The following is a 14,057-nucleotide window of genomic DNA, read 5'->3' on the forward strand; positions in this document are numbered from 1 at the left end:
GATCAGAATTTTTCTATAATCAATCAAATCAAATAATTGCCGGGCTGAAACTAACAAACTTTATTACATACTGCATGTCCTTTATAGCATAATACATCAATTATCAACATCAGAATATATATGGCTCTGATTTCAAGGTACATAAATCACTCAACAAAATACCCTGTTTGGACAAACAACCGATACAAAGTGCACAAATAAAGTTGATTCAAGTCAACTGCATCACATTACAGAACTGCTGTTGTGTGTTGTTTTTTTAAAATGATTTAAAGCTTACATTCAGAAACCTCAGCCGGGTCTGTCATCTGAGGACAGCTTCATGGGACAGTATTAATTCTCTGGTGCGCACCGAAGTAGTGACCCATGCATCATTAGTAAAAGTGGCACACGTGCACGCCCCCCCCCACACACACACACATTCACACAAACACGCTCCCACACATACACATAAAAACTTAAATATAAATCCTGTATATTTGGCACCATATTTTTTAGCATAGAACATAAAATCCAACTTGCAATACAACATTGTTAGTATACAGAGGTAATATCTGATTTTGGCACATTAACAAGAACAGGGGAGGTTTAAAAAGTTCATGTAATTCTACTTATCACATGCTCAGTCCTCACTGACAGGTTTTAGGAGTATGAGATAGAAACTCACTCACTGGATATAGCAAGATTTCCTCAACGGTAAAACGGTCTCGGGTCAAAATCGTGGGTTCGCTTCACGAGGAACTACAGACTAGAGGTTCCCATGTTAGTGATATCAGGTTGATGTAGTCTTGATGACAAGGAAAGCTCCATTTTTCCTTGGAAAGCTCTTCAGCAGCGCCATAATGACTCATGTAAACAAACGGCGAACAAATACGTTGAGCATGACCTTTGTAAACCCTTAAATCCAAGGTGTCGTCGAAACCTAACTAAGACATAATCATATATTGCACTCTAGTCTTCACTGCACAAAGGGGTTGTCCTGGCCTGTTCAAACCATCTTGACAAACAAAAAGGTGGTATATAGATATAGAATTAATAAGGTATTCAGCAATACTATTTTTATTATAACATCTCGTGTATATTAACTTTGATATATAGATTATTTCAACAGTATGATATGAAAGATACATATTTATAAATTGCTATGAATATAGGCAGAGGCATCCGTCGAAACAGACGCAGCGCCAGATATAACATAATAACTATTCTATGATTACGTCTTCTCATCCGAACAAATACAAATAAATGCTTTCACACGCGTAGGAAACCGGCGTGTAACTCCATAGTGAATATGAATTGAAGCCTCCCATGCACAGAGAGGTTCCAATACAGGTCGAGACTGGTTTTCAAACAGGCCAGCGTGAAACCTTAAAACCTCAGCATGCATGCTAAGTAAGTAGAACAGCAATCCCTGGTGGACATGTAGAATAATTGCAGACACATCTCGATATATGTCGCTGTCGATCTTGTCTTTGCTTTGCGGTGCCGTATTGGAAATAAAGTGAGAGCACATTAAAACATTGAAGTCTCGAGATTAATCCGGGGCTGCACTTGAACATCAATCTGCAATAAATAAAGTCAACAATGGCCCATCACCTACAACAACGCATCACAACTCCTTGTTTCAGCCTCTCACCCTCCGCACACACTTACCTCATGTTTATTTGTGCCAACATATATATTAGATCTCAGAGCAGCAGATATACACATATACCGTAAGGACAGAAAACAAGGAACGGACATTTCCTTCATTTCGTGGAATCTGTGTTGACCTCAGTCTGTGGTGGGGCACAGTACTATGTGTTGAGATGTGAGCTAATGAGCATATCCCAGGGGGAAAACTCCATCTATGTGTGTTTGTTGGAGTTTAACGCCTCAGGCTTGACTGGCAAGCTGCCCTGACTCCTTGGTAACTTCACTGTATCTTCCACAGATGTACCAAACCACCGATCAGAACCACCAACCCCTATTAGGAACACGTACGCGACACTGACTTCACATGTAAATAGCCTGTTTCCAAAGACATGCAGGCAATGTCCACCATCACGGATGGCTAATTCACTAACAAGTTTCACAACAAACGAGGAACCCTCATAAAGCTCAGTCGTATTAAGGAGCCAATTTATACTTGAAACGCCAGCAGCATGCACTTTGCGCAAAAAAAGAGGCAAAAATAAACGCCTGTAATCTTATTCATAACATAACTCCACGTTTGTCTATGCAAATTCACTCCACACTGGAATTGAGAAGCTCACAATATCCACAGTCTGCAAGAAAAAGCTAAAACTGCATCAAGCCACGCTCTAAATCTAGTACAAGGCTACTGCCAGCGTTCTACAGCGACATCAGAATCATCACTTACACGACCTGTAATCTACAATCCTCCTCTAACAGTCTTCACGTCCCAACTCTTCACACGCAGGAGATGATAAAAGATGCCGTAACGCTCTTTTCACTCCGTCAACATGTTTGTTTCGACTCGACACTGCGCCGACCACGCTGCACTGGTGCTTATGTCTGTGTCCTTTAACTGAAAACGTATATGTGCAGAATAGAAATGACACTTTATCACCGTGGGACTGGTGCTGTGAAGTCAACAGGGAAAAAAATAAGTATTGCACCCCAAATGTACAGCAATGACGGTGGTTCCCGCATAGGGACCACAATGACGATGCCAGCGCTGCCTGGACTGAGCAAACTGCCGCCACACCCAGCGTACAGCTGCAAGCACGTTTGTCTCCCTAGAGCTGCAGGGGAACAGTAAGATGCCTGAACGGAGGAGCCCTAGAAGGACCACGATTGAGCCAAAATGAAGCTGTAATGGTCTAAGAGCTGCCTGGTTGCCGAACTGTCCCACCCTGTGGAATCACCCGTCTAGAGGCCAGTGAGGTCCACGATCGCCTTGATGAAAATGGTGTCGTCGCGGATGTATGAGTTCTTGGCATCGAGCTTGGAGAGCGGGCAGAAGAGCGGACAGCCGCTGGCGATGTTCATCTCGCTCACGGGTCTCTGGAAGGAGGAGGACGTGACATCAGGTCGGAAGGCGTCGATGATGTGCTCCCTGTTGCTCTGGTCCAGCAGCATCAATGTCACCTGGAAACAAGGAAGAAATGGAGAGATTATGTTTGCATGCATCAAATTGTGTTATGCACTACCTTCTCTTTAACAATAATGGGCAAGATTAATTCTCCTAAATACTTATTATAAGTGGTATTATAAGTAATGCTACTTTGATCATGTAGCGCATATGATGTCTCATCAGAAAGTCACTTTGGAAGTCAGTTCATCAATTTGAATTTCATATTGCATGAGGCCAAACACACAATTTTCAGCATATTTTGCTCTGGGAAGAAAACCCTTAGAAGAAACTTCAGTAAATAAAAACAACAAAAGTTTGATGACGAAAAAGAAGGCTTCAAATCCTTTGTAGATACCGCTCGTTGCCTTTGTGTATTTTACCTTCTGGTTAAAGGGCCATTTGAGCAGAGCGTCACTCAGCCCCCTCATCACCACAAAGAACAAGGACAAGTGGCTGCCACGCCCCGTCCCATCTCCATTCAGGTAGATCCGCAGACACATCTTATAGCCATACTTGTTGGTGTAGAAGGCTGAAAAGGAAATAGTGGGAGGGAGAATTCAGCTTCAGTCATCAGGCTCCTGCAACACACTGTCGTCTTTTAACACAGTGCGATGTGAATGTCAGAGGAGAACATTGTGTAATCTTCAAATTTGCAGCTATGTAGACCCCTCCTACAATCATGGGAAGCATGTCGTGTGTAGGGGTTATCACTGTCCAGGTTTTGAAACTACTGGCTACTGATTCTCCAAAGACAACAGAGTCAGACACACTTGTAATTGTTTTTTTTTCTACAACAACGGAAGACGGTCATGTGATAGCAGCCTGACCAATCAGCCGAGTGTTTATATTAGCCCTGCACCAGTCCAGGTTTTACCCTTCGTCTCGCCCATTGCAGCTTGTCTGCCCCAGCCCCTTCCATGACACTCAAAGGTTAAGCAGTATAGATGATGGATGCATTGATCTACAATAATGACCCATGATACCTGGTGAGAACATGGCAGGGGCTCGACCGACAATCGCTTCCTGTCTCTTTTTGGCAAAATCTGAGATCCTCCAGACAAAGACGCCCTCGAAGGTGGTGGCAGACATTTCTCTGAGCCGGCCCTCCATCTCAGCAACTGTCAGGTCCTTCAGCCCCACTGTCCTCTCCAGCTGTCGCACCTGGAATAGAACCCCGCACACTCTGCTTTAACACATTTTCAAATCAATCCATCTAATATCTTCCACATAAAAGGAGACAGTTAATAGTTTCATTCTCCTTGGGGAACAAGAATCTGTGGTCCATTTATAGATAGAGCTATATGTATAATGTCATGTGTGTTTGAGAGTGTGACAGGGGGCGGTCTTGGTTCTGCCCCCCCCCCCCCCCCATTCCTACCTTATTACTGAGAGCCTCGATCTTATCCTGGTCCAGTTTATGCTGACGGTTGCTGGCCTCCAGGGTGGTGGCGAACCTCTCCACCTCTCTGTTCAGCACACACACCACATTTTCAAACGTTCCCGATTTGACCTCCAGCTCCGTGCACCTGCGTCCCAGCTCGGCCACCTTGGTCTTCTCACTGTGGAGCTGGAGCTCCAGCGCTGCTCCCACCGAACTGGGCAATGGTGTGAAAGACGTGGAAACAGAGAGGGTGGGAGCTAGAGTGGGAGGTGGGGGGAGAGGAGCTGAAGCGGATGGACCGGGGGGACCGGAGCTGGAGGATGAGGAGGAGGCGGCGGCGGCTCCCTGCACGGGAGGCCCAGAGGAGGTGGTGCTGAGCTGGGAGACTCTGGCCTCGAGCTCCCTGAGGGACTGTTGGAGCTCCACCAGTTTGTGTCCGGCTACTTCCAGTCCCTGGGGCTGCAGGCCCTCCATGCTCACTTTCATGCCCATGATGTAGTGCAACAACAGATTGAGGTGCTCGTAGGCGTAGGTGCGCTCGTGTTCGTGAATCTTCTCCTTCTCCACCTTCACAAAGGAGGCGACAAACTGGAGGTCAAAAGTTTTGTACCGAAACAGTCCTGCTTGACTCTGGCAAGTCAACAGACAGAAGACACAGCCATAATTATGTCTGCTCTTGATTTTTCTGATTATGTGTATAGACAGGCCTCTACCTCTATCTTTGAAGCCTCTCAGACTCACTGCACTTTACTTTATTATCAGAGAATAAATCCATCACACATAAATGTGTCTTACATTAAAAGGGGGGGTGATTCTGGTTAATAATATATAGTAAATATATTTCCCATATTATAATACTCATTAAGGCCAGAAGTGCCTTTTGAGTACTTAATGCTTTATGTACTAATTTCTAGCTCTACTGCAAAGACGGTCTCATTAAAACTTTCTAACCCCCTTTTACCAAAACCTAGAATTTTCATACAATCCTAAAAACGAAAGCATGTGCAAAGATATAGAAAAGATAACATTGATATTATATTATATTGAATAATGCAGTTACTTACAGAAATGTCACATCCCACAACATGAAATCGACACGGAGTTCTGAATTTGCTGCAGAACTTAATATGGTCCACATACTGGGGAAAAAACACAAAAGCAAACAAAAGGACATCAGTGAAAAAGACGGCAAAGCCTCAGATTCTATAAAAAATTATTAACATTTCAACAACCCAGCAGGTGAATAAATAACTTTTTTTAAAGATATTTCCATTTTCCTAAAAGACTTTTCAAACTATCTGAATGAAGAAATATTGTGTCTGATGCAATTTCGAGTCATGATTCAAATTTAATTTATGTCTGATTAGTTCCTGATTATTACTAATGCTTTTTTTCATGTTACTTGATCTATTGTGTTTATTATGTGCTCATGCAATGAATGCTTTCTTTTCATTTATCTTTTTAATCTTGGGTTAAAATAATTATATATAAGCAGGTCCCTCATTAATCTGTTTAATTTATATTTCTATCTTGCTTTATATGGTTGTAAAATGCATGTGAAAATAAAATAAATCTGATACCTGGATGGAAAGCAGAATCATAAATGGAAAACATGGTTATTGTTTTTTATTGTGCAGTGGAGAAAACACACATTTTAACTCACTAAATATTTTTAGCAAAGTCTTGGAAATGTCTCCAACAGCAGGAAGATGATATATATAAAATTTCAGTCTGTCTTTTTCACTTGTGTCTGTGTGACTGAGTGTCATCTTTAAAGCGGGGATAAGTGCTGCAGCTACATGAGACTCTGACCCTTTTTTGCGACGAAATGTTTCTCTCTTGTCTACATGAGTTTAACAGAGATGACTCACCTTCTCTCTGGGTATTTTCTTCTTGGCGCAGCCTTCACAGATCATCGGGTACTTGGGACAGATCTCATCATGTGCCTGGGAAAAGAAAAAAGAAAAAAAAAGAGAGCTGCTGTGATGTACTCAGACATGACACGAGCATCTTAAATCCAAATGAATAATTTCTAACCTTGATGTTTTTGAAGTGAAATGGCTCCTTGCAGTACTTGCAGTTGAGCGTCCTCTCCGGGCACTCTCGCTCACTATGGCGCTCCTGTTCGTTGAAGCGAATGCGTTCCTTGCAGGACGGACAGGGGATGATCATGAACTCACACTTCCCCTCGTGGCTCAGCTGTAGGAAGGAGAGCTGAGGATGAGCTGTTGGGGCAGACTTTACAGTCGGGCCACTTCTGACTATACTGTCTGCAGAACTTACACATACCATCACAGCAAGGTGACGCTCATAAGCTCAACATTTAGCTCAGAGACAACAGGATAAACCGCACATTTGTATCCATCTAGAAGCAGTTCAAACCGGAGGGACACTGAAAGCATACACCTCCACTTATGTCCCATCTCGTCATGTCGGAGCAGTGTTTTCCATTAATAATCTAGACTGTTGCAGCCCCTCATATTCTAAATTGTCCTATAACTTTGTGTTTTGCTCCGTTGCTGCATTGCATAGCTGTGTGCAAATACTGTCCACAGTCAGACCTCTTGTTGCAGCTGTAGTTGTATGAGTATAAGTCGCGTGCAGTGCAGTTCTCTCCTGAGTCTGCGTACCTGTCACTCTGAATCTGTTGCATGTGAGAAAGTGAAACAAAACTCCTGGATCTGCCCATTTATTCGGATCTGCACAAAGTTTCTATATGTTCTCTCCTTAATAAGACATCCTTCCACCAAGTGTTGTGGTAAACCTGCTACTAAGAGACAGAGATAACAAAAACATCCCTGGCCGAGGTAACAAAGGATCACCTCCTTATCAAAGCAAAATGTTCAGGCATAAGAAATTCATGAAATTCAGTCTAAGGTCGTCTCACCTCGTACTCTTTAATGCTGCCTTTCCAAGTGCAACTTTCATTGATACAAACAGCTGACAGGTTCTCAACCTCCCTTCGGACAGCGTTGTCTGGAAAAGCCTGAAAAAGCAAAAGAGAAAACAAACAGGTGTCATACTGTGTCTGTGCAATGTTTCCATTTCCATCCCTGTTTCAAACATATAGATTTTTTATGTTGAGGAAATGTCTGGATTGAAATTGTATTAGATTTTTTTTCTTTCCTTCGTTCACGAGTTTAGGAGTGAATTGAAAAAAGCAAGAATCGTGAGCCCCAACTTTTGTCCTGCATGGGCTTTTGTTATTGCATTAAAGTATTTCCATCTTTAAATTATACTTTACTACTGTTACTGAAGTACTTAATATTATTACAGTTATACTAGGTGTACTTTATATATCAGAGGGAAATATTTTACTTTTTATTCCGAAACTTTTACTAACATTTAAACGTGGTTTGATAACAAGAGAGGTAAATAAATCAATTTAAAAGGCAAATATTAGGGAAAAAATAATGCAAAGTCCTGTTCCAGAACTTTCTTTTCTATTCTCAAAGTCACTTCAGATCGTGTGACCATTTGAAAGGAGGGAGCACTATGCAAAACTATACAAATACTCAAATACACAAATACTCCCTGGCCCTGACACAACCCTTGACTACCTCAACACAGAGATCCTTCACAAACACGGTGTTCATAGTGGAAGGCAAAGAAAGACTTTCTCTATGTATGATAAACGTTTTGAACCTTTGAACATTGAGGTCTATAGAGCTATCTTCACCTTGAGCACCTACAACAGTAAACATGCTGCTTAAGAACTGATGCATCACGATCAGATTATATCACATGCATTTTTGTTCATAAGGCCTTATATAAATTCAAGTAATTTGTATTATTATTACATTGGCTACAGCAGACGTTTTCAAAAACCAGGACTTTTACTTTTATCACTTCCTGTACATTTTGTTGATAATAATACTGGCTCTAATCAAGAGATTTTTAATGCAGGGCTTTCATGTGTAATAGAGTCTTTTTACATGATTATACTGGTAATTAATATTTTTTTCAGTGTTACCGTGATGAAATCAGGCTCTGCGTCATTTATAGATTTCAACCTGACAAAGGTCTCATCACCAGTGGGACTGAAGTGACAAACATCTGAAATGATTATATATAGAGAGAGTGTCTGTGTCTGCATCAAAATGAAAGCATCTTTCTTTGTCCGCGCATGTGCTTCTTTATTAGTGTCTGAGTTTCCTGGCAGGAAATTGTCGTCTTAGAGCAATAACGTCAGAGAGCAGCTGAAAAACCACAACAGGTCTGAGAAATGCTCCTAGTGTTAAATTAAAAGGCTCATGTAACAAATTTTCCATCCTAAAATGTATATAAACTGTTAATACCTAAATGCACTTACTAATTGGTCAATTTGTTGATTTGTTGTTGTTTGTTTTGTCTCATTTAGTTTTTCACGTTTTTTTTGTTATTTAAATTTCCCCCCTTGATTTACTGTAAAGAATAATACAACTTTTTAAAACATATTTGAAAATCTGAATTTGAATGCGTTTTGACGATAGAGCTGAAATGATTAGATCATTCAAATTAAACAATCATGCAAGTACATTTTCAAGATGAAATTCAAAAGATTCTCCAACTCTGCTTTTCTTAACATGATAATCCTCTGAAGAATTGGGTTTAAGATTATTCTTTGATTAAAACAGAACCTCTGCAGACTTGAGCTTGAGCTCTGGAAAACTTAGACCACAAACTTTCACTATTTTATCACATTTTATAAACAATCAATAAAAAAGATTTGAACTTATAATGCTTTTCTTGATTAAAATACAACTGGAGCCTTCATGGCACAATTCGGATGAATTCGCTGATAACATCGATAGATTCAGTTTAATAAAAATATAAAAATCCAATTAGGAAAGATTGTACTTTACTGTACTGGGTAAAAATATGTTTATACTCACACATCCTTGTTTCAAAATGGACGTAGGGTCCTCAAAAATGTCCTCTTTAATGCAGGCACTGCACTTCTGGGGTCCATTACTGCAATAAAACAATGATGTGTACTGATATACAACAAATCAAAACATCAGGTAACAAATGGTGGAAAGGAAATAAGTAAATTTACTCCAGTGCTGTACCTAAGTACAGCACTGGAGTAAATTCCCAACACATGTCAGAGGGAAATGAATATTTGAATCAAATCAATGCGATAGCAGTTTAACAAATAGCAGTAAACCCAAACACCTTATATCACTTTAACGGAAGTAGCATAGAAACTTATTAATGCATGTTTTTCGAGTTATTTTTTTCTAGTTATTTCTTGAAGTGCTTAATTTAGAGTAACATTTGTTTTGATTTTTTTGTCTTCATCTTGTGGTAAAAAAAAAATTAAAAGCCGATGTACCAGTTATTGTTTTGAAAGTAGAGAGAAGGGTGTAAGAATATGACCCTTCAGTCTCAGGTCACTCTCAACTCGAGAGCTCGAGTAGCTTTCAAATGTTATTAGTCCTCCCCTTCAAATCTCTTGTGGACATTACACTTGGGCAGCTCCTCACCTGACTGTCCTGTTGAAGCAGTAGGAGCAGAAGCGGTGTCCACACTGGGCCTGAAACGGTCGTCGCAGTATGTTGTGGCAGCAGTTGCACAGGTGCTTGTCCTCCAGCTTGTTGCCCAGGATCTTCTTGGGGAAGCCGGGCTTGTTGCTCTCCATGGACGAAGGAGGGGACGGTTCCTGTGCGGCCATGGTGTCTGTTCACACGTCGCACCTGGGCAACAAACAAACAAACATGTCAGAGTACAGGACAAATAAATATACTTTATTTTCCTTTTGATACAGCAGTTAGATAAGTGCCGAGTGAGAAATTAGCCGCAGTGAATATTTTGCTAATGCCGTTTTTCACAGATTCTGTATTTTCAGCGAATTGAAAACATTCCTGAAAAAAGTTACAACACTGTATTCAGTTGTAAGTTACAAGAATATTTCCAGTTCTAAGCAATTTGGCACTAATTTTACAAGGAAAATGGACAAACAAACATTTTTATACAATTGGATGCAATGCGTGTCAAGACCACACCCAATTAATAACATACATTTTTTTTATTGGGTTGAAATCTGCAGTTCAGGCGATAACATTCAAACCATTTGGAAACTAAGCAGGACAAGTGACCTCGAACCATGTCAGCACAATGGCCCAACAGCATGGTCACAGCTCATCTGACCAAATCCCTGTTTTCCACACGTCTTTCCAAAGTCTGATCATGTGCTGCACTGACAGTCTTCTTCACCCTGAGGAGGAGCAGCTCTTCATGTTATTTCCATACACTAATGCACAAGATTTGTTTGTATCACACTTCTTACAACGTTACAAAGACGATTTCTCAAAGTCATTAAGTGCTTCATGAAAGAAGACAACTATCAGCCGATCTGAGACTGGACCCAGGATCATAGTTAGTAAATGCTTGATGTACATAGCTGCGTAGTTGTGTAAAGCCTTAAGAGTCAGCAATACAATTTCAACATCACTACACAAACTAACAGGACACCTATGTCCTGAGGGAAAAATAGGTCTCATGTAGTCACTTTTGGGAAAAATGTCACAGAGCATAATTGGATGAATTAACAGCGTGACTGTGCATGTATGTATCCAGTAGGTTTCTCTCCTCATTTATTCAGGTTTTTCCTTTGATTTGCCACATGTCAGAACTTTTACTCAGGTACAGTGGCAATACCGAGGTGGAGAAACACAAGTTTGAGCTGTCTATTTAAATGTCAATAAAAGTGTTAGCTAAAATATACTTTAAGGAGCAGAAGTAAGACTACTCACCTATTTCTGAGTAAATTTGAATTGATGCATTCATGTGTAGAAGTGGATCAATATTTAACTCCTTTTTATACCACAGTGCGACTTTTCTGTAGTAACACATCATATATGATCTGTCCATTATATTTTCTTATGAATAATATGAATCTGTAGAGTAAGGCAATTACATGAATGTGGTGGAGGAGGAGTTAATACTGTTGTACAACAAACGACTACAACTATGATTGAAAAGGTTTAACTCTATTTTGAGACATGGTCCCTCCACAAGCCGAGTCCACAGGATGGAGAACTGAGGGCCTGACTCAGCAGATTTTCTATTTCAGTGATGCAAATGTCTCATTGATCAAAGTCTGAAGACACAAATAGAGCAAAATAAACCTGTTAGCCCCTAAGTCTATTCAAACAATACCATGCCTAACCATGAATGTTAAACGGAATGAAAATCAATATATATTATGTGATGCATTAACAAGCATCCATATGTATTATGTTTCTTGTTTTTTTTTGTCATTTATCTGAACTAGTACTTTGCCCCATGTCATGAAACATGAGATTGAGTTTACACTTCTGTAGGAGCTAATGATTACCTTAATCATTTATACCTGCAGATTATTTTCTCGATCAAACAATTGGTTGTTCAGTCAATAAAATGACATAAAATTGAGGAGAACCACTTCCTTGTTGGGGTCCTCCAGGCAGCGGTTGGTGCCTCTGACAGCAGCCTCCAACCTTTCAGTCACCACCTTGATCACCGGCTGCCTCGCTCTCCAGTCAAACAGTACACGCCCAGGCCATTATTACATTATATGAGATATATATATATAAACAATACAGCTTCATATTGAACATGTGTATTATTTCCATTGTCAGGGTAGATATATTTGCTATAAGCCGAGTACGATTAGCTGAATTTATGTCAGCACTACAAGTTAGTTTACTCACCCTCATTTGTCATGGAGCAGCTTTTACACCTCGGTGGGGACACAACTAACGATTACTTTCATAATTCTCTTGATTAAATTGATCATAGAGTGAAAACCCAAGGATACTGGATCCAAAAGCTTACAGAAATGGCTGTCACAAAAGCAGTAATTCAGAGGCTGGAACTAGTGATGGTTAAAGTGGATGTAAATAATATATAAAATATAATAGTTGGGGTCCTCCAGGCAGCTGCTGGTGCCTCTGACAGCAGCGTACAGCCTTTTAAACACGCTGTCACCCATCAGACATGACTGTACCATGGGTGTTAAACCTCCTCCTGCTTTGATCATGGTTCTTCACAGGCCAGCTGACGGGCCCACACCCTTTGTTTACATTCCCACATTCATGGCTCCCTGTGGTTGACTTGGCACAAACTGATGATGATGGTGATGATCACCGGCTGCCTCGCTCTCTAGTCCAACAATACACATCCAAGCCTACCCAGTAACGCTGCTGACAACCCGCACATCCATTGTCTCCAGCCTCCTGCTCCTTCTTCCTTGTTGCTAAGCTATCAGCATCCTGGAGTCAGAAGTGGTACCCAGCGCCGCCACGCCCCTTCCAAACCTCCAGCCTGCCGGGGACCATTTGCTGGGGAAGCGTCTGCAGAAGCAGCTTCCATCTCCATCACCGGGAGTTCACACTTACCAGCGGTTTGGGTCTAAGCCGTCATCGCGTGCACGGGCCGTGGAATCACGTCTCCCCGTGGCACGTTGCCGCTCGCGCACCGTGCGGGATGTTACACGCGCGTCTGCAGCCCGCTGACAGTGTTTGCTCCAGCCTCAGCCACATAATAGAGATGTGGTCCCCGAAAGCGACGGCTGTTATTGTCCAATATCGCCATTGCACTTTCAGACTGGGTGTTACGTCATGCAGGGGGGCTGAGCGCCGGTTGATAGGCAGACGAGCTGTGGAGGCGTTCATCTCATTGGTTCAAAATTGAGGAGTGGGCGGGGGCTTTGTTTGTGAGAGCACAATGAAGCTTCGGTTTACAGGTTCACAAATACACTTTGTTTTTAATGTTCCTGCTTCTGTTTGCATGTTAAACACACTGTAGTACACTGTATTACATGAGAGGGGCTGATGAATTAATATGTCAGATCAGATGCAAGGTTACTATAGCAGTACTATGTAAAAAATAAATAATAAGTTACTAAAGACAGTAAACTAATAATAAGCATTGTATTGTGGGCTATAAAAGGTTGTAATGAACATGATGATAGCAGTAAGTGATATGGAAGTAATACTGCACATATAGTGTTAGTAGATAGATAATAGTAATGATTTGTCTATTATTATTATAATTATTATGTTATTGTCAACATTTCACCCATTAAATAATGGGTCATAATAATTTATCCCTCCATTGTAAATGTTAATTGATGTTAATTAAGTTGTCCCTTTTTGATTTTTTTGTAATGTAATGTCTCTGTCCTGTAAATATGGCAGATTTGACTTCAAGTTTACTTTAAAAACGAACAGGGCCCTCCTTTGTATTTAAAAGCGGTGTAAAAGAGCTATTTAGTTCAGCTATGTGGCGTATCTGTCATGTGATGTAGCAAGACACTATCCTTGATCTACATGTAAAACAAACGGTTATCACACTCAAGAGTTGAGCTTCTTTCCTAAGGGATTGATTGAAAGCAATCATTTTAACGAATAGACCGTAATTGGTAATGAGTACAAATTGGGCCATTAACAATCACTCTAATTAGTTTTAGTGAAAGAAATCCATATTTACAACTGAAAAAATGCTCTATTTGCATAAGATATTTAAACATTTTACAGTGACAGTGAATTTCAGATTCCAAATACCACACAATGTCAATGTAAAATTCCCTAATGGCCATGAATGTTACTAAAAGATAAACAAACACTCATTAAA

General features: G+C 40.7%; 1 protein-coding gene across 1 annotated transcript; it reads right to left on the bottom strand.

Moving 5' to 3' along the window:
- Positions 1–45: 45 nt before the first annotated feature.
- On the bottom strand, positions 46–10,113 carry LOC128424856 (TNF receptor-associated factor 2). The gene is made up of 11 exons (XM_053411281.1): positions 9,926–10,113; positions 9,332–9,410; positions 7,345–7,443; positions 6,495–6,656; positions 6,329–6,403; positions 5,522–5,596; positions 4,766–5,024; positions 4,455–4,714; positions 4,060–4,237; positions 3,457–3,605; positions 46–3,090 (listed from the first exon to the last, which is right to left on the bottom strand). The coding sequence occupies exons 1-11, from the start codon at positions 10,111–10,113 to the stop codon at positions 2,872–2,874; spliced, it is 1,743 nt and encodes a 580-aa protein (XP_053267256.1). The 3' UTR covers positions 46–2,871.
- Positions 10,114–14,057: the final 3,944 nt, after the last annotated feature.

The sequence above is a fragment of the Pleuronectes platessa genome, chromosome 19 (genome assembly GCF_947347685.1).
Source record: "Pleuronectes platessa chromosome 19, fPlePla1.1, whole genome shotgun sequence".
Lineage (NCBI taxonomy): Eukaryota > Metazoa > Chordata > Actinopteri > Pleuronectiformes > Pleuronectidae > Pleuronectes > Pleuronectes platessa.